At 35.8% G+C, this 26,337-nt stretch overlaps 1 protein-coding gene across 1 annotated transcript; it reads right to left on the minus strand.

Annotated features, from left to right (window-relative positions):
- Positions 1 to 22,523: 22,523 nt before the first annotated feature.
- Positions 22,524 to 25,107, minus strand: LOC112189946 (ganglioside-induced differentiation-associated-protein 2). The gene is made up of 3 exons (XM_024329344.2): positions 24,759 to 25,107; positions 23,320 to 23,584; positions 22,524 to 23,066 (listed from the first exon to the last, which is right to left on the minus strand). The coding sequence occupies exons 1-3, from the start codon at positions 25,018 to 25,020 to the stop codon at positions 22,832 to 22,834; spliced, it is 762 nt and encodes a 253-aa protein (XP_024185112.1). The 5' UTR covers positions 25,021 to 25,107; the 3' UTR covers positions 22,524 to 22,831.
- Between the last annotated feature and the right edge of the window lie 1,230 nt (positions 25,108 to 26,337).

Genomic DNA, 26,337 nt, shown 5'->3' on the forward strand with positions numbered 1-26,337 from the left:
TGAGGGTACACATGTCAATGTAGGACAATTAAACAATTAAAATTAAAACAAAGTATATTATTTACAAAAATAAAATAAAGTATATACATAATTACAAAATTAAGGGGGGATTTAGGTTTTAGTTTTCGGAAATAAACTAAGTAAAGAAAACTATACAAACACAAAAACAAGGATGAAATGAGAGAAACAAAGATCAAAACCAAAATTATAATCAAATTCGATTCAACCCTAATATTGTTCATCTAAGTCATGAGAAGGGAGTTGATCATGTGAAATATTCAAAACAAATAATTTCCCATATTTTACTTTTCAATGCTAATTAACCTAAGTGAAAGCACAAAGGCTAATCCTATCAAACATGCATTCAAGCTCTGTTTCTAATCATAACATGTTTAACGCATGAGACACATAGAAAGGCTATCAACTCAAGTGTGCAACTTAGTATGAAAAAGTCCACCTAATTGCAATCCTCTTAAATTAAATTCGGTTTTTACCCAAAACCTTTACTACCTTTCGATTCAAGTTACACAAAACAAAAAGTTGATTCATGTTCTTAAATCTAGCAACAATTATATATCAATCATGCATGTTTCGAACCACACAAAATTAACACATAAAAGATTTCAATCAAACAAATTTAATTAAACATTCTCACATAAGCAACTTAAGAATCCCAACGAAAATCATCCATTATCATCTTCCATCCACGGTGTAATTCGATCTCTACTTTGTAACATTTGTTTGAATTTCGTTGGTTTTGTTTTAGTTGACATTTATGTTTGAACAAAGTTATCAATTCTGAAATTTTTAGGATTGAATGAGAATTTTCGATTCATATGTTGTGATTCTTAAGTTGCTTATGTGAGAATGTTTAATTAAATTTGTTTGATTGAAATCTTTTATGTGTTAATTTTGTGTGGTTCGAAACATGCATGATTGATATATAATTGTTGCTAGATTTAAGAACATGAATCAACTTTTTGTTTTGTGTAACTTGAATCGAAAGGTAGTAAAAGTTTTGGGCAAAAACCGAATTTAATTTAAGAGGATTGCAATTAGGTGGACTTTTTCATACTAAATTGCACACTTGAGTTGATAGCCTTTCTATGTGTTTCATGCGTTAAACATGTTATGATTGTCTAGCTTTCTAGAGCTTGAATGCATGTTTGATAGGATTAGCCTTTGTGCTTTCACTTAGGTTAATTAGCATTGAAAAGTAAAATATGGGAAATTATTTTCTTTGAATATTTCACATGATCAACTCCCTTCTCATGACTTAGATGAACAATATTAGGGTTGAATCGAATTTGATTATAATTTTGGTTTTGATCTTTGTTTCTCTCATTGCATCCTTGTATTTGTGTTTGTATTGTTTTCTTTGTTTTCTTTACTTAGTTTCTTTCCGAAAACCAAAACCTAAATCCCCCCTTAATTTTGTAATTATGTATATATTTTATTTTATTTTTGTAAATAATATACTTTGTTTTAATTTTAATTGTTTAATTGTCCTACATTGACAGGTGTACCCTCAATCCCCGGATTAGATCGATCCCTGCTTGCTTATGCTACTAATGATATTTTTAGGGTTAAATTATGCGCTTGCTGTGAGCGCATCAATTTTTGGCTCATTTCAGCTCATTTATTCCAAAGACCTGAAAATAGAAACTGTTACCAAAAATAGAAACTTTCTAAAAACAAAAAAATGGTAACTTTCCTAAACTGAAAGGGGAAACTTTCTAAAAATGAAAAATAGAAACTACAAAACGGAAACTTTCTACAATTAGGAACTTTCCCAATCGAAGAATAGAAACTTTCCTAAATAGGGATTCTTTAAGGAAATAACGCAGGAAATGTAGGGAAATAGCAGTTAAAACGTCGCATTAAAATGCTCCTATCAAATTCCCCCACACTTAGCTTTTGCTAGTCTCTTAGCAAAATCACAAAAAGACTTAACTAAGACTCAACGAAAATTAAAGACTCTACACATACAAAGACTCTATTGCCCTTCAACTTTTTGTCTCAGCAATCTCTTACTTTCACAACACGAAGAGTAGCACTCAACCAAGAATCAATGTTTAAGCATTCGAGAGTTAATTGAAACACATAATTTACACATACACAAGTAGGACTTGGTTGTAACAATGGTGGTGGGTTCTGTTAAACATGTTTCAGACAAGTATGATTCAAATCCTCACAAGGTATATCCACTCTTTCTCCTCCCAGAATTCAAGGCAATGCTTAAAAGCTTATACACTCAAGTATATGTGAAAGATAGCAAATATATCACATATTGTAAGAAACGAAAGCACATGTATATATTTTTCTTTTAAAGATCTCATGAAACATACCAACTACTTGCACAGATGGACCCAAGCCATAGGTTCAACTCTTGTAACTCACCTCCACATCAAGGGCTATCCCATCTTAAGGATCAAGAAGGTCTTCTTAAGATTGTAATGGGGCTAAGGCTCAAGGTTTTAAGAAATGAAAGGTAAGGATTTAACAAAGTGTCCTAAAAACCTAGAAGAGCTCATTCTGATGTAGAGACTTCTAGAAATCCACCAAGATATATCAAAACGTCACATCCCATAGAGGTAAAATAAAAGGGCCAAATGTCTTCATGTTGGGCCCTAACTTCATTCTAAACTTCCTTTGAACTCTAGTGAATTGGACAAAGACCAATTTTTTTTTTTTTTTTTGTAATTGGCCTTCAATTCAAAACAAACTCCAAACTCACCAAGTATGGGGGACTAAAATACATAAACATTTTTCTTTCTAGCCGTGTAAAAAAAAATTTTCTTTTCATTTCTTTTTCACGGCTTCACATATAAATTTTTTTTCATGGACAAGTCTACCCCCACACTTGAACTTTCACCTCTTCTCAATCTTCATTCTCAATGCCAAATCCTCAAGTAAAGTCCCAAAAGATAGCTCCACTAAGTTTTTAGAACAAAGGGTAGGAGTGTAGCTATACTAAGGTTCAGGGTTAAGGTTTTAAGGGTCATGAAAGAAAAGGCTTAATGTAGGCTCAAAGAGGTTTTTCTAGGGGAGTCCCACGACGGGCACAAATAGGGACACAAGCTTATATGGCAATGGTGGTAATTCCTAAGATGCCTCTATCCCTTCCAGAATCAGGGCCATGTATTGATACACGTCTCAACAAGCACAAGAGCGAATTCTAGCATTCTCTAGTCCATCAAACTTAATGTATGGCAAGCAGTCAATCAAGATGAAAGAATAATGAGATCATCAAAACATCGCCAAGAAAATAAGAATATATTTTTCATTTCACTCCAAGAAAAAGGGACAAGGGCTCAAATATCTCACATGGGCTTTTATGAATCAAAACTCATCTTAACATGCTCATATTCTATACTAAGGTCACGAAATCCATATCCACTACACATGCATACATTTTTCATATATCTCAATTAACCAAAGAATACCATTTTAAAAATCATCTCAATATTGTGATCATCTTTTAGTCATAATTTCAAAGATATAATCATCCTAGACAGTTGAAAGGGCATCCTATGACTCAAAAACAAAAACAAAAGCAACGAATTTTTTAATTTTTCACATTTTTCAATTTTTTTGTATTTTTCAATATATATGACTCAAAATAAAAAGTATAAATCCCTTCCCCCACACTTAAATATTGCATTGTCCTCAATGTAATCAAGAATAAACATGCAATGAAACACTTAAGCATATAGGAATGGAATTTACGAAAATAAATACTAAAACAAATAAGCAAAAACGAAAAATAAAAGATAAGGATAAAGAAAGCAAATCTGAATTGATTGGGTTGCCTCCCAAGTAGCGCTTGGTTTTAACGTCTTCTCAGCCTAGACGTGGTTTCCTCTTGTCCTCAGTTGGTTGGACCTTCAAAGCCTCCCTTTGGGTTTGGAATTGTGTTGCTCGGAAGCTTACCATTTTCATGAAACTTGGTCATGAAGTCCACCACTTGTCCCATTTGCTTCTTGAGGTCTGCAATGTCCTTGGTATGGTTTTGTTGTCCTCGAACCAAGGCTTGAGTGGAATTGTTGAGTGCCTCAATAATCTTATCATAATTAGGATTGGAAAAATTATTTGAATTAGAAGCAAAGTTTTGAGGAACCTGAGGCCTCTGATAAAAGCCTTGGGGACGTTGGAAACTGCCACCAAGAGGGTTCTGAACATTTTCATTGTTGGTCCACTTGAAGTTGGGGTGGTCCCTCCATCCAGGATTATAGGTGTTTGAATATGGGTCATATCATACCTTGGACGTTGGGGACCCCCTTGGTTCCCTTGGTATCCTCCTATGGCATTTACAGATTCCCATCTTCCATTTTCCGTGATTTGGGGGCATTGGTCAGTCACGTGCCCTTGCATAGAGCACACCCCACAAGCTTGGTTTGGTCCTTTGGTTCTTACAACTTGGTCCATGAGAAGGGTAAGTTTGTTCAGCTTTTCCTCAAGGCCAGAATTAGTGCCTATCTCATTGACCCTTCGAGTTGTAAGTCCTACACCCTCATACTGTTGGGCATTCTTGGCTCTATTTTCAATCATGGCTTTCCCTGCAGCAGGGGACTTATCCACAAAGGCTCCTCCAGCTGCAGCATCTAACATGTCACGTTCCAAAGGTAGGAGACCCTCATAGAAGCAAGTGAGTAGGTTTTCGTCCTTCATTTGATGTTAAAGACATTGAGCAATTAAGGACTAAAACCTCTCATAATAAGCAGCATAAGATTCATCTTGAGCTTGTTTTATTCCACTTATCTTTTTCCTGAGTGCAATGACCTTGGAAGTTGGGAAGTATTTCTCTAGGAAGGCCTTCATCATAGTGTCCCATGATGTGATGCGCCCAGGTAGAAGCTCATATAGCCAATCTTTGGCTCGGTCAGCTAGGGAGAAAGGAAAAGCCTTCATCTTAAGGATGTTTTCATCTGCTCCTTGTGGTTGCATGTTTGCACACACAGACTGGAATTCTCGGATATGCTTGTTGCCGTCTTCCATATTAAGGCCATGGAACATAGGAAGCCTATGGAGTAGTCCACTCTTTAGCTCAAAATCTGCAGTCCGTCCTTCAGCAGGGGCATGGTACACTATGCTTGAAGGGAGTCCTCCTGGAACCACTGACGAGGAAAGTTCCCTAATGGATTGATTTTCATTTCCACCCATTTCTTCTTCTTCTTCAGGAGGTGGTGAAAGTGGTGGTGAAGGTGAAAGGGGTGGGGTGATATGAGGTGATGGTAGGTTAGGTGAAACGAAAGGTGAGGGTGTAAGTAATGGTGGAGATGGAGTTGGTGTAGGTGATGTGGATTCCTCCGAATTATCTAAGATTCTCTTCCCTTGCTCGTTGAATGTGTATGGCTTGAATTACAAAGGAGAAGGTCTTCTGTATTCAAGTTGGGGAGGATTCTTCAAACGAGCAAGTCTTTCTTCAATCTCTCGTATATTAGGGATTTTAGAAGACTCGGACATTCATGGAAACCTGAACAACATTAACAATTACAGAAGTTAGTAACTCTATAATAAAAGAAATACAAATTAATGGTTTATACAAAAATGCATGTCACTATTCACAACCCTTATATATATACACATTTTTTTTTTCATCATTTTTTTTTTCACAAATATAATTAGAAGTAATATGTACACAACTTTCACAAAATTCACAAATATACTATGAAAGAGAAACGTAAAAATTTTGTACAAGTATAAGAAGTATAAAACAACACAATTTACACGTGAAGGTTATGTACAAGTATAAATATATATATATGTATAATATTTTTTTTTTAGAATTACAAACATAGTTGATATCTGAATTGATTCCAAGTTGTAAGTCGAGTGATAGGCGCATTTTAATGTGATATTTTAAATGTTAATTCCTCACATTTTGCTTAGTTATTCCTTAACGAATCGATTTTTAACTTAATTTCTATTTTTAGGTACATTGGAGTAGATGAAGAAGAAATGAGTGTTACGTCCATAATTACCTAGAAATGATGGAGAAGAATGAAAATGCACTAAAAAGTCAACCTTGAATATTTTCTTACTCCGGCTAGGAGAATCAGAGCCAAGCAAGGAAGAAGGAGCGGCCACCTGACCAAATGAACTCGAAATGAGCTGAAACTCTCCAGATCCATTCTAGACACCCAAAGGATCATTTCTTATGAAGAGAGCCAGAGAAAAATATGAGTGGAAGGCCTTCAAACAATCAGCCCAATTTTCTACAGAAGCAAAACCGGAAAACTGGACCTGTAAGAGGTCCAGCAGCATTTCCGGCCCAACCACATGGAATAAAGCTCTGAAAATTTGTGAGGATGATATACACTCATAGTGGAACATTTTTTATGAAGAAGCCGAAGGCTCATTCTGAAGTTTTGATGGAGAAATAATTGAAGGAATAAAGGGGAAGAAACTGACCTGAAAACAGCTCAACACCACATATTCATGTTTCCCACCCATATGAAGAAAGCATTTCTTTTTCCTTGGATACAATTTTTCTACCCTAAAAGATCATCATCACTTCCACATTTCTTCACCTTCATGCTTTGCTTTCATCATTACCTCATCTTTTACATATTTTACAAACCACTCTCATACTCCACTTTCATTATTTTTCTTCATCTCATTATTTCACTCTTCTTTTTCTTCCCTATTTAAACACCTTCTCCTCTCACTCTCAATCACCAATTCCTTCATCCATTCCATCTCCTTGTCTCTCCATTTCCTCTCCATATTTCTTTTCCATTCTCTAGTTTTCTTGTTCTTCATTTTCAAGCCAAGAGAAAGAGAAGCCATGCAATACATCAATTTCCCAACCGCCATCCACCCTTGTGTCGTCCCTAGAAGATTGCTTGCTTTCAAGGATCTTCAAGTTCTTCGTCTCAAGGCTTTATCATTCATCTTTCAAGGTGTATTATATCCTTTCTCTTGTTTTCTTTGTTTGATTTTGTAAAACTATGAATTCTAGTTAACAAATAATGTTAAGGGCAAAGTTTAAAGCCCGTTTATATGTTTTGAGATAAAGTTGTGATTTCTATATGTTGATTTTTATGTTGCTTATGTGGGTTTGTTTAATTAAATTTGCATGATAGAAAACTTTTGTATTTTAATCTTATGTGGTTGCAAACACTTAGGGTTTTGATATAATTGGTGCTAGGTTTAAGAACATGAAATCGACTTTTCGTTTTGTGTAAACTTGAATCAAAGTAGTAAAGGTTTTGTGCAAAGACCGAATTTAATTAAAGAGGATTGCAATTAGGTGGACTTTTCCATACTAAGTTGTACACTTGAGTTGATAGCCTTTCTCTATGTCTAATGTGTTGAACATGTCATGATTGACTAGCTTTCTAGGGCTTGATTGCATGTTTGATAGGATTAATCTAGGTGCTTTCGCTTAGGTTAATTAGCATTGAAAAGTAAAATATGGGAAATCATTTGCTTTCGAATGTTTCACATGATCAACTCCTCTCTCATGACATTTAAAATCAACTATAGGAATTGTAATTGGATTTCTTACATATGGATGTGGTTTTGATCTTTGTTCCTTGCGATCCACCCTTGTATATATGTTTTTACGTTTTCTTTATTTTATTTATTTTAATTTTAATTTTAAGAATCCTAATCCCCCCTTATTTGTGTTTACTTGTATATATTTATTCTTTATTTTATTTTTGTAAATAATACTTTATTATTTTAATTCTTTATTTGTTTATACAATTGTATATATTTATATTCTTTATTTTATTTTTGTAAATAATACTTTTCTTTATTTGTTTTACAATTACAAGTGTACCCTCAATCCCCGGATAGAACGATCCCTATTTGCTTATACTACTAACGATATTTTCAGGGTTAAATTGCGTGCTGCTTTGAGCTCGTCAATTTTTGGCGCCGTTGCCGGGGATTGAAAAATCACTTGCTAAATTGTGTCATTTATTGTATATATTTTTGTATATAAATTGTTTAAAACTTAGTTTAAATATTATTTATATTATTGAACATGAATTTTAATTGTAGGTTGTAAATTGAGAGGAATAGGTGAAGTCTCTTTTATTAATATTGGCCTAAACCCCTTATTGGTACCTAGCTCAGGTCCCTTAAGGTTGAGGGCGGCCTTTATTAACACTTGTTGAACTGTCTTCACACTTATGAACTTTTTTCATCTTAGTAAGTATAGCCTATGTGGAATGGTGTCTAGGAAGGGGACAACGTTCATGACGGGTTTTTGAATCCAGAAGTGCTTGCAAATGGGCCTAAACCACTATGTGGGAGTAGCTCATGCCAAAATGGATTTTTCCTCTCGTGTTCGTCCTCCCCCACCTGGCCATTTCAGTAAGGTTGCCCAAACGATTTGAAAGGGAGTTTGTGTCTAGGCGACTATACTTGGGCCGCACGTCCACTTGATTTACCGCTTGGAATTTGATTCGATATCAATAATGTTTATAATAAAAGAAATACTTGTGAATACTCTATAGGTGTAAATTATTTTGTTGTTTCACACTTTAAACTTGTAAAAATACTCTTCACGTTTTAGACTCACTTGAGTACTTAACTTGTGTCTTGTGTACAATATACTTGTTTATACTTGTAGTTTGTAATTAATAGTTATACTTGTTTTTATTTTGCATTTCTTTGTTAATTATAGTTACTAACTTTATTTAATGTAGGTACCGTCTGGCTGCAAGACGTAAAATACAAGCGCTACTTGGGAGGCAACCCAATTCAGAATATAATCAGATTTGCTTTCTCTTTCCCTATTTCTTTTTATTTTTCAATTTTTCTCTTTAGTTTTTATTTTAGGATTTGTTTTCGTAAATGTCTTCTATCTATGCTTACTTATTTCATTGCATGCTTTTAATTGATTACATTGAGGATAATGCAATATTTAAGTGTGGAGGAAGGGATTTATATTTTTGTCTTTCATTTAGAGTCCTATAAATATATTTTTTTTTTTTGTCTTTCATTTTTGAGTCCTATATATATTTATATTTGTCTTTTATTTTTTTGAGTCCTTTATATAAAAAAAAAATTAATTAAAAAAAAAAAAAAAAAAACTGCATTCATTCAGTCTTATTAAATTCAGCTATTTACAAAAAAAAAAAAAAAATTTTAAAAAAAAATAATAATAAAAATATTCTATACTAAGCTATGTCTGCATTTCCGTAGGAGTTGAGGCTGAGCTCAAGGGAAATGCGAGAGCCACCGCCATAACCGCTACCTCCCTCAGAAGTAGTCTTCATGTTGCCAAAGATGTCCTCACCATGCATGGGGAATAGTGGAAGGGTTTCAATCTCCTGGTGATATTCTCCTCGTTGTTCCATGATCGATCCATCAACACCATAGCCGACACGTGACCCAAAGTTTAGATCAATGGATCTACCATCATCAGTAGAACTAGTGGATCCAAAATTGAGATCGAGAGATCCACCAACCGGAACGTTCCGAAATTCCTTCAACTTCTGCCTCTCACGAGCCTTGAGGTTTTGGAACCAAAAGAAGACGTTCTTGTCCTCGATCTGCCCATACTGTTTCAGATGAAGGCAGATCTCTTGAATCTGCTCTGGAGTTGGGTACTTAAAACCCTTATCATAGTAAAGGCCCTTGAGGATTCTTAGTTGAGGCGGTGTGGGAGCCCACCGGTTACTACTCCCGGCTGCTTGGATGCTTCCTCCCTCCTCGGTTGGTTGCTGGGCTTGTAATTCCATTTGTTGCTGGGTTTGTAACTCCATTAGTTGCAGAGTTCGTGGTTCCATGTTGATGAAGAAAGGATTGGAGTTTCGAAAGAAAGGCTGAAGGGTTGAGAGAGAAAGGCTGGAACTCGGAAGAATTTTCTTTTGGAGTGAATAGTCGCTCCCTCAGAATGCACCTATTTATAGAACGAGTGAGCGGATCTCCACCGTTGGATGGACGATCTCTGAGATTAAATCTACGCGTTGGATTAAAGTCACCCGAAAACACGGAAAAGCTGTTGGCTCGTGAAGGACACGTGGGGGAACCAAACTGATCTCGAGGAGCTGTGACAGATAAGCTACAGCCGAAAGCAGGTATGATTGCCGTAAATTAAGGAAAAGAAAGGACGCGTGGGGGAACCAAACGGTTCTCGAGGAGTTGTGACAGACAAGCTACAGCTGAAAGCATGCCATAAATCCAGGAAAAGAAAGGAATATTTACGCGTGGGGGAGTTTCTTGGGCCGTGAACTATCATAACTCTTCTCCTTCCCGGAGAAGCTTTGTTAAAACCGTGTGCCTGTTGAGATTTGTACCCTATTTTGTGCTTTACATATACATCCTTTTTTGTCTCCTCCAGATTTTACTAAGGTTTGTCTAAGCGTGCAGTTTCAAATTTCTTCTACTTCCTCATGGCTCGAACCAAGGTTACTCCTCGCAGGGGCGTCAATCAACACCGTATTCTCTCTTTGGAGGAAGAAGGTCGTCAAGCGGCCACTAGAGCTGGGCTTACTCGTCCATGGGACCATCGTCCTATCCGTGAGCGTACCCGCAGTCCCCCTCCTCTGCCTCGTCGCTCTCCCAGACTGCATCCCGGAGAGTCTTCTTCCTCACCAGCTACTCGTGCTCCTCGGCCTATGGCCACCCTGGAAAGCTTGTCGGATTTGATTGATGATTTGCGTTCCTCTCTCCGCGATGGTATTATGGTGACAGATTGGAGAGTCAATTGCATGATCGATTACATCTCTGAGATGAACTGCTCTTTGATCCGCTGTCACACTGCAATAAACAAGCTTGCTCAGGAAGTCAATAACTTGCAGAGTTATCCTCCTGGGTTTCCTCGCAAGGACGCTACTGCATCACAACATGATCATCCACCTCCGAAGGCTGAAACCAGCAAGAGGGCTGCCACTCGCCCGCATACCGCTCCTCCAAAGGAGTAAATGGAGGTACAAGTCTAGGCTGAGAGACTTTAAACATTAAGCGCTGCATGGGAGGCAACCCATTTCAACCGTAGCTGTGGAGGAGACATCAAACGCAGATTTGCTTTCTTGAACTCTTCCTTCTATTTTATTTTCATGAATTTTAAGTTGTTTTAGGTTTCGTTGTGTTAACTTTCTCTTCTATGCTTGATTTATGCTTTGCATGATTTGTATTTGTTATACATTGAGGACAATGCATGAATTAAGTATGGGGGACGGATTATTGCTTTATTGTGTTTTTAGTAGTTAGTATATATAAAAAAAAAAAAAACAAAAACAAAAATAGTTGATGTTGGATTGTGTTTTTAATTGATGTTGTGATACACTAAGGTATATTGGATTAAACATAGTCTTGAAAAAGGGTAGCTGTTTCAGTCCCATTGCACATCGAGACTCCCTGTTCCCATACCTAAGTGTTGAAATTAAATTAAATTGTAAAAAAAAAAAAAAAAAAAAAATTATTGGTTTTAGAGTGTTTTTGTTTGTGTGTTTGAGTCTTAGGATGCTCCTAACGTCTAGGATGAACATGTCTCCGAATTCATGGCTGAAGGTTTTCACAATCAAAATAGGACTTAATTGAATTCTGTGGTTAATCGACATTGTGATGCTTGTATGAAGATTTGAGATAGGATTGTAACTTGGTTCATTAAGCATGCTAGGATTAAGTCTGATTCATTTGACCCAAGTGAGCTGTTGAGCTAAAATACTTTCTTTTGAGTGTTTACTGATAATTTCAGAATTTCATGGCTGTATTTGCAAAACCTCATCTTTCTTTGAAAATCCAATGATCATGTGCCATAGATTTTAATGGACTAGAGAGTACTAGAACTCGGCTGTTGTGACTGTCAAAACTTGTATGCCATAATATGCATTGATCCTGGATAGGATAGAAGGCATTAGGGTAACCACCATAGCCAAACAAGCATGTGTCCCCAATTGTGCCCGTCGTGGGACTCCTTAGAATGAACCCCTTTGAGCCTACGTTGAAAACCTTTGTTTCATCACCCTCACTACCCTACCATGAGCTTAGTACAGGATATCTCTACCCTTGTCTTAAGGACTTAGTAGAGCATGACATAGTATGTAGGGGTGACGATGAAAGACAAGTATGGGGTGGGGAAAATCCAAGAAAAAAAAAATTTTGCCTTGAAAAAAAAAAAAGAAAGAAAGAAAGAAAGAAAAGCGGCAAAAGAGAAGAAAAATTGAAAAAAAAACTCTTGGGAAAATGTTGAAGCGTGGTTTTGGACTTGCAAATTTGTAGAAGGCTCAAAGTTGAAAATTATGCCTTTGTCCATTCCCATGTTGGTTAGAGTGAAGGTTTGGCCCAAAACAATGATATTTGGTCTACAAAAATGATGACATAAGGTGGTCCTTATATGTTCTGCTAGGTCCTTAGGATTTTTTGTATCCTTAATCTTCATTTCAAAAACCCTAGCTTAGCCCCATTACAACCTGTTTTAAGTGCTGACTTGATCCTTGAGATGGGCAGTCTTTGGTTAGTGGAGTCAGTTACGCAGTCGAGCTTATGGTTTAGGTCCATTTGTGCACTCAGTCATTTCATGAGGTCTTTAAAAATTCTTCACAAAATGTGTTTATTGATGAAATATGCAAGCTGTTTGTTGCCTTACAATTTGTTCTCTTGCATATACTTGAGTGTGAAGCTTTTAAGCATAGCCATTTCTGAGAGAAAAATCGAGAGTATGCCCTGTGAGTTTGGATTGGACTTGTTCGAAACATGCTATCATTCAATGTATAACTTAAGTTCTCCATATCTTGCTTAGTCATATGAATGTCACAGGTTTATTAACCATGGAATTATCTTTATGATTTTGATTAAGTGTTTAACGTGAAAGCCATGAGTTTGGAGTCTCTGAGACAACAGTTAGGAGCAATAGAGTCATTTACTTGCTTTGTTCTGTTTTGGATTTTTTTTGTTTTGTTTTGCTAAGGGACTAGCAAAAGCTAAGTGTGGGGGAATTTGATAGGCGCATTTTAATGTGATATTTTAAATGTTAATTCCTCACATTTTGCTTAGTTATTCCTTAACGAATCGATTTTTAACTTAATTTCTATTTTTAGGTACATTGGAGTAGATGAAGAAGAAATGAGTGTTACGTCCATAATTACCTAGAAATGATGGAGAAGAATGAAAATGCACTAAAAAGTCAACCTTGAATATTTTCTTACTCCGGCTAGGAGAATCAGAGCCAAGCAAGGAAGAAGGAGCGGCCACCTGACCAAATGAACTCGAAATGAGCTGAAACTCTCCAGATCCATTCTAGACACCCAAAGGATCATTTCTTATGAAGAGAGCCAGAGAAAAATATGAGTGGAAGGCCTTCAAACAATCAGCCCAATTTTCTACAGAAGCAAAACCGGAAAACTGGACCTGTAAGAGGTCCAGCAGCATTTCCGGCCCAACCACATGGAATAAAGCTCTGAAAATTTGTGAGGATGATATACACTCATAGTGGAACATTTTTTATGAAGAAGCCGAAGGCTCATTCTGAAGTTTTGATGGAGAAATAATTGAAGGAATAAAGGGGAAGAAACTGACCTGAAAACAGCTCAACACCACATATTCATGTTTCCCACCCATATGAAGAAAGCATTTCTTTTTCCTTGGATACAATTTTTCTACCCTAAAAGATCATCATCACTTCCACATTTCTTCACCTTCATGCTTTGCTTTCATCATTACCTCATCTTTTACATATTTTACAAACCACTCTCATACTCCACTTTCATTATTTTTCTTCATCTCATCATTTCACTCTTCTTTTTCTTCCCTATTTAAACACCTTCTCCTCTCACTCTCAATCACCAATTCCTTCATCCATTCCATCTCCTTGTCTCTCCATTTCCTCTCCATATTTCTTTTCCATTCTCTAGTTTTCTTGTTCTTCATTTTCAAGCCAAGAGAAAGAGAAGCCATGCAATACATCAATTTCCCAACCGCCATCCACCCTTGTGTCGTCCCTAGAAGATTGCTTGCTTTCAAGGATCTTCAAGTTCTTCGTCTCAAGGCTTTATCATTCATCTTTCAAGGTGTATTATATCCTTTCTCTTGTTTTCTTTGTTTGATTTTGTAAAACTATGAATTCTAGTTAACAAATAATGTTAAGGGCAAAGTTTAAAGCCCGTTTATATGTTTTGAGATAAAGTTGTGATTTCTATATGTTGATTTTTATGTTGCTTATGTGGGTTTGTTTAATTAAATTTGCATGATAGAAAACTTTTGTATTTTAATCTTATGTGGTTGCAAACACTTAGGGTTTTGATATAATTGGTGCTAGGTTTAAGAACATGAAATCGACTTTTCGTTTTGTGTAAACTTGAATCAAAGTAGTAAAGGTTTTGTGCAAAGACCGAATTTAATTAAAGAGGATTGCAATTAGGTGGACTTTTCCATACTAAGTTGTACACTTGAGTTGATAGCCTTTCTCTATGTCTAATGTGTTGAACATGTCATGATTGACTAGCTTTCTAGGGCTTGATTGCATGTTTGATAGGATTAATCTAGGTGCTTTCGCTTAGGTTAATTAGCATTGAAAAGTAAAATATGGGAAATCATTTGCTTTCGAATGTTTCACATGATCAACTCCTCTCTCATGACATTTAAAATCAACTATAGGAATTGTAATTGGATTTCTTACATATGGATGTGGTTTTGATCTTTGTTCCTTGCGATCCACCCTTGTATATATGTTTTTACGTTTTCTTTATTTTATTTATTTTAATTTTAATTTTAAGAATCCTAATCCCCCCTTATTTGTGTTTACTTGTATATATTTATTCTTTATTTTATTTTTGTAAATAATACTTTATTATTTTAATTCTTTATTTGTTTATACAATTGTATATATTTATATTCTTTATTTTATTTTTGTAAATAATACTTTTCTTTATTTGTTTTACAATTACAAGTGTACCCTCAATCCCCGGATAGAACGATCCCTATTTGCTTATACTACTAACGATATTTTCAGGGTTAAATTGCGTGCTGCTTTGAGCTCGTCATCGAGCCCAATAGAAACCACTACTATTGGTGAGATACGATCTAGGGATAGTCGCCTAGACATAAGTTTCTTTCCTTTGTTTCAAAAGGCTAGATGGCCAGATTAAGAGGTAAGTGAGAGGGAGGACTCATTTTGGTGACACTACGGAGGCTACTCCCTCATTGAGGTTTAGGCCCCTGTCGGCTACTCCCACATTGTGGTTTACGCACATTCTATAGTATCTCTGAGATTCAATTGAACCCATCACCCAGGGTCTCAACCTAAGACACCATCTGGATACGCCCCTTACTCAGCTGGGAAATAACTCATGTGTTAGACTGTTCTCCAAATGCTAATAAAGGCCGCCCTCAACCTCATAAGACCTCAGAAAGGCACTAATGAAGGGTTAAGGCCAATATTAACAAAAGGGCCCTTATCTACTCATACGATTTTACACACTTACAACAATCAAGTATTTAACAACATTCATAAATCAATTTTTAACAATTTTACTCTTTTTTTTTTTTTTAGTAAAATTAGACACATTTTGTACAAAGTTTTCACGCAAGCAACAAACTACAAACGTCACAAAATATTTTTTTTTTTACACTTATTTTCAACACTTAGGTACGGGAACAGGGAGTCTCGATGTGCAATGAGACTAAAACAGCTACCCTTTTCAAGACTATGTTTAATCCAATATACCTTAATGTATCACAACATTTTCTTTTGTTATAAATATCATTGATATCAAATATAATTCCAAGCGGTAAATCAAGTGGATGTGCGGCCCAAGTATAGTCGTCTAAACACCAAGTCCCTCATACATCCTTTGGGCAACCTTACTGAAATGGCCAGGTAGGGGAGGGCGACCACTAGAGGCTGAATCCATTTTGGCATGAGCTACTCCCACATTGTGGTTTAGGCCCATTTGTAAGCACATCGGGATTCGAGAACCCGTCATGAACGTTGTCCCCTTCCTAGACACCATCCCACATAGGCTATACTTGGATGAAAAAGGTCCTAAGTGTGAAGACAGTTCAATGAATGTTAATAAAGGCCGCCCTCAACCTTAAGAGACCTGAACTAGGTACCAATAAGGGGTTTAGGCCAATATTAATAAACACGACTTCACCTATTCCTCTTTAATTTACAACTCACAATTAAAAGTCGTGTTCAATAATATAAATAACAACCTAAGTAATTAATTAACTAATTAACTAACAATTAAGAGAATTACAAACAATTAACAAGAGATTTTTTTTTTTTTTTTTACGATCACAATATAAATTGATACGCTTTGAGCAAGCGCATAATTTAACCCTAAAAATATCATTAATAGTATAAGCAAGTAGGGATCGATCTAATCCGGGGATTGAGGGTACACCTGTCAATGTAGGACAATTAAACAATTAATAAAGACACAAAGTATATTATTTACAAAAATAAAATGAAGTATATACATAATTACGAAATTAAGAGGGGATTTAGGTTTTGGTTTTCGGAAATAAACTAAGTAAAGAAAACAAAGAAAACTATACAAACACAAATACAAGGATGAAATGAGAGAAACAAAGCTCAAAACCAAAATTATAATCAAATTCGATTCAACCCTAATATTGTTCATCTAAGTCATGAGAAGGGAGTTGATCATGTGAAATATTCAAAGAAAATAATTTCCCATATTTTACTTTTCAATGCTAATTAACCTAAGTGAAAACACAAAGGCTAATCCTATCAAACATGCATTCAAGCTCTAGAAAGCTAGACAATCATAACATGTTTAACGCATGAAACACATAGAAAGGCTATCAACTCAAGTGTGCAACTTAGTATGAAAAAGTCCACCTAATTGCAATTCTCTTAAATTAAATTCGGTTTTTGCCCAAAACCTTTACTACCTTTCGATTCAAGTTACACAAAACAAAAAGTTGATTCATGTTCTTAAATCTAGCAACAATTATATATCAATCATGCATGTTTCGAACCACACAAAATTAACACATCAAAGATTTCAATCAAACAAATTTAATTAAACATTCTCACATAAGCAACTTAAGAATCACAGCATATGAATCGAAAATTCTCATTCAATATGAGAATGGATGATTTTCGTTGGGATTCTTAAGTTGCTTATGTGAGAATGTTTAATTAAATTTGTTTGATTGAAATCTTTTATGTGTTAATTTTGTGTGGTTCGAAACATGCATGATTGATATATAATTGTTGCTAGATTTAAGAACATGAATCAACTTTTTGTTTTGTGTCACTTGAATTGAAAGGTAGTAAAGGTTTTGGACAATGATAGGAGCATTTTAATGCGACATTTTAACTGCTATTTCCCTACATTTCCTGCATTATTTCCTTAAAGAATCCCTGTTTAGGAAAGTTTCCATTCTTCGAGTGGGAAAGTTCCTAATTGTAGAAAGTTTCCGTTTTGTAGTTTCTATTTTTCATTTTTAGAAAGTTTCCCATTTTAGTTTAGGAAAGCTGCCTTTTCATTTTAGGAAAGTTTCTATTTTTGGTAACAGTTTCTATTTTCAGGTCCTAGGAATAAATGAGCTGAAATGAGCTCATAAATGGAAAGAGGAGCTGGCCAATGTTGGAGGGAGACAAGATGAGATACAAAGGGCTGCATAAATGAGCAGCAATGAAGCTTTCCTATTTCAACCAGGAAACCCTGTCCAGAAAAGGAAACCCTGCCAAAACAAGACTCTTGAGCCAACTAAGAATGGGAATCGAAATAATGAAGTGTCATGGCATGAGAGAAGCTTCTTGAAGACTCTAGAAGAAGAAATGGCAAGAAGGTGACGCAAGGAAGCCCAAGAATTATCAAGAGACTTGGATTTTCGGCAAAAATGGATGAAGGCCCAAAGGAGCTAGGGTTTTGTGATATTTTCGGATGCCTATTGTATTTTGCTGTCCAAAGCAAGGAGAGATTCAAGGAAGAGTTTTTAATAAAAGAAAAATACATTTTCCTTAGGGATTAAATTGCCGTGAAATCCAAGAGGAAAAGAAGGAAAGTTACGTGGAAATTGTGATGGAAAATAAAAGACCAAGCCATGAGATTTTCTAGGGAGACTTTTAAGGAAGGAAAATATTCTTGGATAATTAATTTTGTGTGATGCCAACGTGAAAATCAGAAATAATCAAGGAGATGACACCAAGAGAGATTCAAGGGAGATTTTATGGAAGGAAAATATGTGTGCACCAAGGAAAATCTCAAAACGTGTCTAGGTGCATCCCTAAATTCCCTAAAGGAATGTTGGCCGAAATTCATGAAGAAAATCATAATAATCCTTATAAAATTTCGGCAAGGATATATTAAGCGAATTTAGGGAATTAATTTGGAATTTTGTGATTGGTTGAACAACAAAGAAGGGCTTACTTGGCATCATACCATTGGTTGAAGTGATGTGGAAATTTCTGATTGCCTTGTGAACCCTAGCCGTGCTCCTATATATACATCTCATTCTAGACGTTGAAGGGTCCTCTCCTTTACGTTTTACACTTTAGAAAAATTCAGAAAATACACATTGTTGCCGTGAGCTTCTCTCATCCTCTCCCCATCCTCTAGAGCAAGCCACGGAATTCAAGCAAGGCCGAAGGGAGAAGAAGGAGCCGTGACATATTCCTCCACCATCCACCATTGAAGACTTGCTTTCAAGCTTCAAGGATCCCAACGAAAATCATCCATTCTCATCTTCCATCCACGGTGTAATTCGACATCTACTTTGTAACCTTTGTTTGAATTTCGTTGGTTTTGTTTTAGTTGACATTGATGTGTGAACAAGGTTTTTAATTCTGAAATTTATAAAATTGAATGAGGATTTCAACTTCTATATTGTAATTCTTGGTTGCTTTTGTGAGAATTGTTTGATTAAATTTGCTTAATTGATATCTTTTGTATTTTAATCTTATGTGGTTCGAAACACTTAGGGTTTTTATATGAATGATGCTAGATTTAAGAACATGAAACAACTTTTTGTTTTGTGTAACTTGAATCGAAAGGTAGTAAAGGTTTTGGGCAAAAACCGAATTTAATTGAAGAGGATTGCAATTAGGTGGACTTTTTCATACCAAGTTGCACACTTGAGTTGATAGTCTTTCTATGTGTTTCATGCGTTAAACATGTTTTGATTGTCTAGCTTTCTAGAGCTTGAATGCATGTTTGATAGGATTAGTCTTTGTGCTTTCACTTAGGTTAATTAGCATTGAAAAGTAAAATATGGGAAATTATTTGCTTTGAATATTTCACATGATCAACTCCCTTCTCATGACTTAGATGAACAATATTAGGGTTGAATCGAATTTGATTATAATTTTGGTTTTGATCTTTGTTTCTCTCATTTCAGTCTTGTATTTGTGTTTATAAATTTTCTTTATTTTGTTTCTTCACTTAGTTAATTTTCGGAACCTTAAACCAAAACACCCCCCTTAATTTCGTAATTATGTGTATACTTTATTTTATTTTTGTAAATAATACACTTTGTTTTAATTTTAATTGTTTAATTGTCCTACATTGACAGGTGTACCCTCAATCCCCGGATTAGATCGATCCCTACTTGCTTTTGCTAATAATGACATTTTTAGGGTTAAATTATGCGCTTGCTCAAAGCGTATCAGACAAAAACCGAATTTAATTGAAGAGGATTGCAATTAGGTGGACTTTTTCATACTAAGTTGCACACTTGAGTTGATAGTCTTTCTATGTGTCTCATGCGTTAAACATGTTATGATTGTCTAGCTTTCTAGAGCTTGAATGCATGTTTGATAGGATTAGCCTTTGTGCTTTCACTTACGTTAATTAGCATTGAAAAGTAAAATATGGGAAATTATTTGCTTTGAATATTTCACATGATCAACTCCCTTCTCATGACTTATATGAACAATATTAGGGTTGAATCGAATTTGATTATAATTTTGGTTTTGATCTTTGTTTCTCTCATTTCATCCTTGTATTTGTGTTTGTATTGTTTTCTTTGTTTTCTTTACTTAGTTTATTTCCGAAAACCAAAACCTAAATCCCCCCTTAATTTTGTAATTATGTATATACTTTGTTTTATTTTTGTAAATAATATACTTTGTTTTAATTTTAATTGTTTAATTGTCCTACATTGACAGGTGTACCCTCAATCCCCGGATTAGATCGATCCCTACTTGCTTATGCTACTAATGATATTTTTAGGGTTAAATATTGCGCTTGCTGTGAGCGCATCAATTTTTGGCTTATTTCAACTCATTTATTCCAAAGACCTGAAAATAGAAACTGTTACCAAAAATAAAAACTTTCTAAAAAAAAAATGGTAACTTTCCTAAACTGAAAGGGGAAACTTTCTAAAAATGAAAAATTGAAACTACAAAACGGAAACTTTCTACAATTAGGAACTTTCCCAATCGAAGAATGGAAACTTTCCTAAATAGGGATTCTTTAAGGAAATAACGCAGGAAATGTAGGGAAATAGCAGTTAAAACGTCGCATTAAAATGCTTCTATCAAAGGATAGGGGGAAAATGATCCTTGGTGAAAACCCCACCTTCGACGCCGATTAGGTGGCCGGAGACGGTCGGAATCGCCGGAAATCGACGGAACTTCCAAACTGCTACAGTGAGCTTCACGGCTCAAATCTGAGCTCCTCCGGCCGATTCATCGAAAACCTCCACCGCAGGTGTGACAAGGAGGAGGAGGCGAACTTGCCGCTGTCCGGATTCCGTTGTGGGGTGGCCGGAGGAGGAAAAACAGGGCCGAAGAGGAGGAAGAGATCAGGGGAGAGGAGAGAGAAAACTTGGTAAGTTTCCGAAAATGGAAACTTACCACAGTAACTTCCACATTTTATAGAAACTTACTATAGACAGTAACTTTCGTATTTCGCTCATAACTTTCGCATACGAACTCCAATTTTACGTACCACATATGCACGCGCTTGGTTTAACGTCCACTACAACTTTCATGAAGAACATTTTCTCAAATTTTGACCCGACCAAAAAGTCAACTTTTAGGGCCACTAAAAGTACTGAAACGACTGTAAAAGTGAAAGTAAATGTCGTTTACCGTCCACATGCCTAGTAAACAGGTGAATTCAGGTTCGGGACGTTACATAGTAATCCACATTTAGTCATAGTGTGTCTAAAGGCAGCCATAGGAGCTGCAGCACGAGGCGCTCCGCCTGATTTGTCAGCTTGGCAAAAGATTTTGTTAAAATCACCGGCCATCTGCCATGGCAGATCACAGTTTTTCGTAGCCAAGGCACGAATCAAATCCCATGTTCTGTTCCTTTCTCCCCGGGCAGCAAAACCATAAATTCCCGTAAATCTATACACAACAGGGATACCTGGTTCTTTGATCTCCACATCAATGTGATGGGGAGACTTTGTTCGAAGATCAGCATGAATCTCACCATTCCAGAGAAGAGATAAGCCCAAAGTACCATCTTCATATGGGTAGCAAATGTGGCCAATGAAACCAAGTTTGTTGGCAAGTGAGGCAATATGTGATTGATTTGGCTAGGGTTTCAACCAAAAAAATCAAATTTGGCTTCTTTAACTGAGGTAGGTCAACGAGGGCTCATTGAGTTTCGTTGCAGACGATTCCACGGCAATTCCATATCTAAACGTTACCTTGTAGCATTCTTGATCATTGGAGGACGACATACTCATCACATATAGGGGTGGCACAAACCTTAGCAGCGCTGCTTAGAGAGAGTATATCTAATATGCCCTTCTGATAGTAGAAAGTTAAATTAAGTTTCTTCTTTAATCTTATCATCTATTTAAATTTGAAATAGTAAGTTAAAAATCAGGTTGTTTTAACTTTATCATTATCACTTACATCCTTGATTTCTTCATTTCTTTATATTGTTATTACTGACTTGAGTGTATATTTAGACTCATTGAAAACTTTGTTGCTCATCCCCTTCTCCACCAAGGCCTTCAAGCTTATGATACCAGCCACGAATTGTTAATATGAAGCCGTGATTATAATTTTTTTTTTGACAAGTATAGATATGATATTCCATGTTTATTATCTTGAACCACAAATTGTCTCCATTTTTCTTTTCTCTTTTTCTATTACATTAACAATCGCGAATTACAACAACTAGTTTTATTCTGTGAGTCTATCTTATGAAATTGAGACTGTCATTAGTAATAGATAATTGTCTCTATTTTTCTTGTCTAAATTTTTTGGTCTATTTTTCATTGCTCCTGAATAGATATAACATCATCAATCCACCACTGTTTATAATTAAGCAAGTTCCTCATCTTATTTTATGACATTTACATCATTTTGCGCTGCAACACCAAATTGAGTTAGGTGTAAAACAGATACACCAAAGGAATCCTAAATTACACAAACTGTTTTGGGCGTACAATCTGATTTTTAGTTGTTCGTGGAAAGGTCGAGTTGTTTTAATGGTGGACCACAGTCTCCCATGCAGCTTCTGATTCACTGTGTTTTAAAACTAAAATTAATTAACTAATTATTATAAATAAATAAAAATAATAAAAAGCGGAAGCACAAGACAGCATGGTGCGTTCATGTCAACTTTGGAAATACTCCCCTTAGGTGCTGTTTTAAAATGCTGGAAGGAACGTTTGTAAAATGTTCTGAGAGTTTGAGATCCCATTGAATATAACCGAGTTACGAATACATGGTACAAATACATCCATGTAAACCATGATTTAGAAAGCACATTAATACTCAATACACGCAAGTGTCTCTAAGCTAAAACTGGACAAATAGAGTACATACATCTACTTACCAATGAAGGACTTCAATAATTAACTTTGGATACAGAAGATAACTTTAATATAACTATGTATAGAGCAGGCATACACATATGGTCGCGCATCTCAACCCACATAAGAGAATAAATCTCAGTTTACCAGGAATCTGCTATTTATATAGCGCCTAAGACGTATATTCTCTTGATGCCCATCTCTCCTCATACCTTCCAAATGAATATGCAGTTGATGGCACCTCAATCATGTGAAGAGGGTCTGGTTCGATCCCATAATCTGTTAATGGTCTATGCTCAAGAACATCATCATGATTTTTTACAAAGTCGGGAATCTCAATCTCTCCTTTCTTTATATCATCCCAAAGATACTGCAGGCGGCTTACATACTTGATTTTCCAATATAGGCTGCAAAGAAACAGAATACTTAGAAAATATCAAAGATTTGAAATACAGTCATTTTGTTTGATACTCAGACATAATGTGGATGACTACATGGTATGATGTTGTTTCAAACCTTGAGGTGGGTTGAAAGAAAAGTAGGGAGGAATGTTACTATTGTAAAAATACTTGAACCACAGATTCTTATAATTATTACTACTACTATTCACTGTTAATTAAATATTAGATAACTGGTTTCTAAATATATGAAATCACTCACCCTCCACTTAAGAAAAATCGGCCAAGAGTGGCAAAGACAAGCCTTGAGCGAAGTCCAGGGTGAATGAAGTACACAACTTGGAGCCTATCCTTCAAACAACTAGGAAGTTCTTCATAAATCCACCTCAAGATAGTTATTCCAGGGGAGTTATCCTCCTTTTGCACAGTACTATGCATGTAAACAATGCAGTATGGCCCTTCTGGAGAGTCACTGCATAGTTTGTTGCATATGTACTTCTTTAGCCTATCCCCACTCACAACTGGAGCTGCAGAAAGAGCATAAATAGATCAAAATAATTCATGTCATGTTTCTACTAACTAAAATTAGGATATAAAGAAAATTTAAGTGTGTTTGATTACATCTTTACTTTTCTTTTTTTTTAGTCAATGAGATATGAAAAATGAGGAGAATAAGAGCTAGAGAAGTTTAAGACTTTAACTAAAAGCCATTTAAATCGATTTCTAGTCTGTAAGTTTGTATTTTGACTGATTCTATCTACTATTCCATTCTCTCCCTCAAATTGTTCATCTCTCTCCTCTTCTCCATCTCCCTTAACCAAAAATAAACTGAAAATAAAACAAATAAGTTATCAAATGGATCCAAAATTATGGTCTCTTCTAACTATATGAAATTCTAGAAGTTCTGAGCCAAACTAAATGGAAGCAAGACACCATCTTCTTTACAAAATTAAATGCAAATCAATAGACATTATCCATAAACAACTGAGCACGCATAATATATTCCAAGACATTGTTACTTAACCACAATCCACTATTTATCAAACAAAAAATACAATTTTTAAATGAAATTTTTTTAAGAATCACTAAGTCCTACAGAGTCTTCTAAGCTCAATATAAATTGTTGTAAGCTGAACTCAACTTGTGATTGTATTAAGACGCAAACTTCACATCATTATTTACAGCACCACTACATTCAGGTATAAAGATCAAATGTCGAAATATCCACAATCTCGGACTCAAGCAACTAAACTAACAAGACATTATGTCTCCCAGCCATCCTCTTATCAACTGCTATATTAAAAAACCAGGGCAACAGAGCCTTTTAAAGCTTTTCGCACATCATTCTTAAATAAGATTCACTGCCATCACCCAGCTAAAAAGTTCTCTGTCTGCAAACATCCCAAAAACAATAAACTCTATGCAAAAATTCATAAAGCGATCCTAGCCTTAAGGAAATCATCAGTCTGCCTCTTTTCAATTCCTTGTACAGTCAAAACCATAATGTTAGGGTTGTTTATGGTAACTAGGCTAGATACATAAGGACATGTTTATTATCAGTTAAACAGAGATCAGTTTCAACTTTCAAATAACAGATGAAAAATTTTGTATCCGAGCAGCCGAATTCTTGTAATTACGGAATTTATAGCATATGATTCTCCTTAATGGAGCAATAAGGAAGGTGTTAGATCGGATTGTTACCGGGAAAGTATTTTCCGACAATACGGAAAATCAGGTTTCCAGATTTGTCACGGCCTTGGGGACGAAAGAACTGCAAGAGCTCGAGATCGGAGAAGTCCTCGTCGGAAGGGAGGTGCTGAGGACAGTCGTGCCAATTGTCTTGGTCTTCTCCATCTTCTTCTTGTGAGGACACTCTCGCCTGGTTCGTGAGGAACGGCCTCGCGTCGATTCCATAGTCCGATGGCAGTACCACCACCGAGAAGTCGTTTGGTGAGCTCCCCATCTCTCTGCTTTTCTTTCCCTCGCTCGCTCGGCGCTTGGGGGACTAGGATACCAAGGACTTTGAGGTATTGAAAGTCTGCTACTGCTACTACCGTGGAATTGGACACGTGGGAATAGGTGATACGGTAAGTGGGCCGGATGTTGCCGTGGCAGAGTGGGACGCGGTGGTGTTACCAAAATTATGATACACACGATGATTACCCACTTATCGATCGTGTCTAAACGGATAAGCCCTCAAGAAGCCTAAATTACACTTCGATCCCTCTAATTTTTTTTTTTTCCTGAAAAGATCGATTCCTGTAAGTTCTACGGAATGGGGCAAAAATCTTTATTCGGGAATTATTACAAGTCCGTGGTTCCCATGACTAGGACGTTAATATATGCATGTAGGAGAAAAAAAATAAGTCAGATAAGACTACACATTTTTAGGATTTTTGTTTATTTATCCCATTTCTGGAGATTTTTTTCCCACTAACCTAATTAAGTTTTTTTAATTCTCTCTTACCAAATACACTCTAAAGGAGTCTTCCCTAATACCCCATTAAGATTTTTTTTTTTGTTTTTAATTTTTTTAAATACCATTTTACCTCTCACCCATTTATTACTTAGAGAGAGAGACAAAGAAAAAATGGAAGAGAGAGAAACCATAGGAGACTTCGCCGAAGAAGGTCATCGGTCCCGAAATCCGGTCACCGGTCGCCGGATTCCGGCCAAATTTTGCCGAAATTCGGTAACCGGCTGCCACCAACCGGATTTTTTTTAAAACCTCTATTGCCCCCCAATAGAGGAGCAACAGACCTCTATTGCCCCAACAATATACTGCTCCTTAATAGATGTCTACTGCCCCCCAATATACACCTGTTGCCCCCAATATAAGAGCAATAAGGTCTATTGCCCCCAATAGACGTCTCGATTACCGAAATGGGAACCAATCTTCTTAAAATTATACAAATAAAACTTTGATTAAAAAAAAAAAACGAGGAAATTACATAAATTCAAAACGTCTATTGCCCCTCAATAGACGTATATTGCCCCCCAATAGACTTTTCGATTACTGAAATGTGAACTAATCTCTTAAAATTACAGAAATAAAACTTTGATTAAAGAAAAAAAATGAGAGATTACATCAATTTAAAACATCTATTGCCCGTTTCAAAAAAAAAAACATCTATTGCCCGGAATAGACGTCTATTGGCCCCCAATAGACGTTTATTAGCCCCTAATAAAACCTTTTTTTTCTTTGTTCTTTCTTTCTATTTTTCCAAAAAAAAAAAAAAAAACAAATAAACCATAAACTGATTTGTGCACCCATAAACTA

This window comes from Rosa chinensis, chromosome 2 (assembly GCF_002994745.2).
Source record: "Rosa chinensis cultivar Old Blush chromosome 2, RchiOBHm-V2, whole genome shotgun sequence".
Lineage (NCBI taxonomy): Eukaryota > Viridiplantae > Streptophyta > Magnoliopsida > Rosales > Rosaceae > Rosa > Rosa chinensis.